This window comes from Vicia villosa, linkage group LG5 (assembly GCF_029867415.1).
Source record: "Vicia villosa cultivar HV-30 ecotype Madison, WI linkage group LG5, Vvil1.0, whole genome shotgun sequence".
Lineage (NCBI taxonomy): Eukaryota > Viridiplantae > Streptophyta > Magnoliopsida > Fabales > Fabaceae > Vicia > Vicia villosa.
The window spans coordinates 123,665,681-123,669,563 of NC_081184.1; the positions used below are offsets into that span (position 1 = coordinate 123,665,681).

The 3,883-nt window shown below is 29.4% G+C and overlaps 1 protein-coding gene across 1 annotated transcript; it reads right to left on the reverse strand.

The window, feature by feature from the left end:
• Positions 1 to 869: 869 nt before the first annotated feature.
• Positions 870 to 3,580, reverse strand: LOC131602320 (wax ester synthase/diacylglycerol acyltransferase 4-like). Its single transcript, XM_058874405.1, has 5 exons — positions 3,248 to 3,580; positions 2,585 to 3,154; positions 1,745 to 2,098; positions 1,521 to 1,658; positions 870 to 1,279 (listed from the first exon to the last, which is right to left on the reverse strand). The coding sequence occupies exons 1-5, from the start codon at positions 3,431 to 3,433 to the stop codon at positions 1,115 to 1,117; spliced, it is 1,413 nt and encodes a 470-aa protein (XP_058730388.1). The 5' UTR covers positions 3,434 to 3,580; the 3' UTR covers positions 870 to 1,114.
• Between the last annotated feature and the right edge of the window lie 303 nt (positions 3,581 to 3,883).

The following is a 3,883-nucleotide window of genomic DNA, read 5'->3' on the forward strand; positions in this document are numbered from 1 at the left end:
AAAGGAAAGCATTGTAGCCAATAATTCATCAATGCAATTTGATAAGTTGTAATCTCCTTGCATACGATAGCATCTAGCTGTCCAGTGCTTAATTCTGTCCACAATATGGTCAATCAGCGGCATGTAGTGATGTGTGGATAGTTTCTTTCCGGTCACAGGTTTGCAAAGTAATTAAATCTAATTGTATTATGGATTTGAGTATCCTTTATTAAAATTAAAAAATAATTAACTTTAAAATTAAATATTAAGTCATCGCAACCAAAAAAAAACCTATTTATATCGGATGAGTAAAATATCTCAACTATATTTTGTAATTTGGCTAAATAAATGCGAATTATTTGTGCAAAATTCAAGTTTGATCAAATGTCTCAACATGAATCGGGCACAAGAGCTCTACCTATTTTTCAATGATTTAACCAAACTAAGTTGATTTGACAATTAAATATTATTATAGTTATATCTAATAAAAACTAAATTTTGTTTTATTGAAACCTTTTTTTTTAAATAACTTTTTTTTGAAGATTCGAGAGTCTATTCCACATTACTATTGGATCGGCCCCGGTTACTTATTTGGTATAGACAATTTGGACTTTACACACTGTCACCAAACGGTAAGCATTACATTTTGTGTGGGTCGTGCTTTGTACTATTTTTAATTAATATCAACAGAGAAGCACTACACGGTTGTTAATATATTATTGATTTTAAAATGGCAAAATAATATATATAAATATATATATATATATATATATATATATATATATATATATATATATATATATATATATATATATATATATATATATATATATATATAAAGAATTTGTGTCTAGCACAATTCGAACTTGAAATTTTGAAAAGAATAAACTCTCTGATCTTAAGTTTTCACCACTAGTACACACACGGGGCAAAATAACTTATTAAATGATCGCCTATGTACATGGGATGCAATATTCAAATTATTACTTTTAATAATAATAATAATAGCAACAACAACATACATCACTTATACATTGATACACTTAGTTAAATATTTGTAATATATAACATATATAATATAATTTTATTAGTTGCACTGAGCTTAATTCCTGAATCAATCCTTTGTATTTGCCAGTTAATCTTTGGTGGATATCTCAGAGATCTTCATAGATGTTTTAAATATGACTTCAAATGCTTTCTCCAAGCAGAACTTTAATTTCTGTTCATCTATAAATCCCTTTAGAGTTTTCATGCTCACTCTTAATACTTTCACATAACTCATAATTGTAATGTTTATATCCTACAATCGTACACAATAGATAAATCATGTTAGCACTATATTTGGTATATTATCTTACCCAACATAAGAATTTAAAGGAAGTGTATGATTGTTCTGACATGTCTTCATTGTATAATGTAATCCAATCATTTATTTCTCTTTTTTTGACTTTTTATCTTCTACCATTTACTCATCAAAATTTGAAGTGAAAATAATATTTCTCAATACATAACTACTATCCACATTATAAGCTTCATTTTACCTGAGGTCCACCCATCATGGTGAAATACAAACCATTCACAGGATGATTTGCCAAGGTCATCTTCTCCACTGGCCCTACCATGTTTGAGATAACAACACTAGTGTTTCCAATAGTGTCATAAATTATTTTAGATACAGCCTGAAACATCAAACCAATAAAGTAGAAAACACTATTAATAAAAATCAAATTTAAGATTAGTTGTTAAATATTAATGTGTGACACACCTCAGGTCCTCTTAATTTCATCTCCAAATCCATGAGCAAGCCTATAAGATGAACACTGAAAGAACTTTTCTTCCTCTTGATTACTTCACGAGCTTCCCAAACAAACTCAAGAGGGTTCAGAATTCCTGATTGGTTTGGCTTAGGAATTGGAATTTGTAAGAAAGATATTTTATTCCCCCAAAGACCTTTGTACTCAGGTTTTTGCATTTCCTTTAATGATTGATAACCTCCAATGTTTCTTGTGTTGAGCATTACCAATGCTGTTGAATTTGATGTTTTTGTTTTCTCATTCATCTCTTCCATGTATAGCCTAATCCCATAGAAGATCATCCCACAAATCACATCGTTTATAGTCTGCACCATTTCAATCCAATGATTTCATATATTTTAGTATTAAAATATAGTCATGAGTTAAATATATTTTATTTTCATTTAAAAAATTTAACGGCGATTACAAAAATTATAATGCCATGCGTTAAACCAACACACTTGATACAATATTTCACTTATTCACTTTCATAAGATAAAATTTCAGTTACTAAATTATTCAATTAAATAAAATTGTTATTAAAACAACAGAGACAGTCTAAGCTGAACATCACCGAAAAACACTATTCACATTTTATAAAGGATCGGTTTGGATTCACACGATGTGTAATTTATTAATGATGTGATAGAAAGAGAAATATTCTAAAATATAAGTGTTCAAATATTATTATTATTTATATAAAAAATAGTAGTTAAAGTTTAGTAGCTAAAATATTCCATAATTGCATGCATTATGCCACATCAAAATATGGCTTATTTGTTAATTTTGTAATCTAGCTTAATTGATCTTACCACTCCAAGGTTTGATTTGATTTGTTTGATTTGATCAAGAGAAAATGATATGTTTGACAAGATAACAGGCTGAGAATCAATTCCTTCATATCCTGATCTTATAGGTGTTATGTCATCTGGAATCATTCTTGTCTTGATTATGCTTGATCCAAAATCTGATACAGAGCTAAAAATCTGATATAGACTCTTAAATAAGCTCTTCTTTGTATATTTTGAATCAAATTGTGGTCTTGAAGGAAAAGTGAGAGGAAGAGAAGGATCATCAGCTCTTTGAAGACAAGAAAGAAGAGCAGCCATGAGAGAGTAACCATCACCAAGAGCATGATGAAGTTTGAATATTATAGTGCTAGTAGCATTTTTTGTTGGATAATTTATAATATGAATTTCCCAAAGTGGTTTGTCTTCTGGTGTTCTTTCAACGAAAATGCCGGTTACGTAGTCGCTAAGATAACTATCATACAATTCAATTGGTGATGAATTTGTGGTTTCAGGAAACTTAGGAACCTTTACATGCTCTTCTGGCTTCACTTCAACCTTTTTCCATCTCATGTTACCATCTTTGCCTCTAACCTGTTGCAAATTAAATTAAGTAATAATTAAAATTTTGTAGGTAAAATATAAAGTACTAGTAGTAATTAATGAAGTATGGAAGAGATATAGAACCATAATAGAGGAGAAACGTGGATTGATAGGGATGAAAACATCTTTGATCAAAGGTATAGCTAGTGAGACATCAAATGAAGTGGCTAGTTCTAGAAAGGCAAAAATATAAGAACACATGAAAGAGGTGTTGAAATACTGTCCATGAGGACTCACTGGCTCTTCAACCTCTTCATACAATTTGTCCATTATACTTGTGGTTTGTGTATGTGCTATTACACAAGTTGCTATAAAAAATTAAAGCTGCCTCCATGGTATATATACTATCAGCAACTACTTTTTTATTTAGTTACAATATGTTTACATCTAAATTAAACTCAATAGTTTGTTAGCTGAAAACCGGAAATGGGTCAAATTTTGGATTAGAAAAGTTTGTCCTAGTTAGAAGGAATTTAGGTAGATACGGTGGTTGTCAAATAATCAAATCCGTCTAAAATCTATTGAGGTTGGTAACAGTTATGTGTGTGTAATGCACATTAATATAAAAATATAAACTATTTATAAATTGCACCAGCTATATAGAATTTCTACATATCTTCAAGTTTATATGCCACTAAAATTTCTATGTAATTTTTTCAAATTTGTAAGTCATATCGATCTTCAGCAGGTAATTTGGCATGTAAATATGAATTTTTTTAT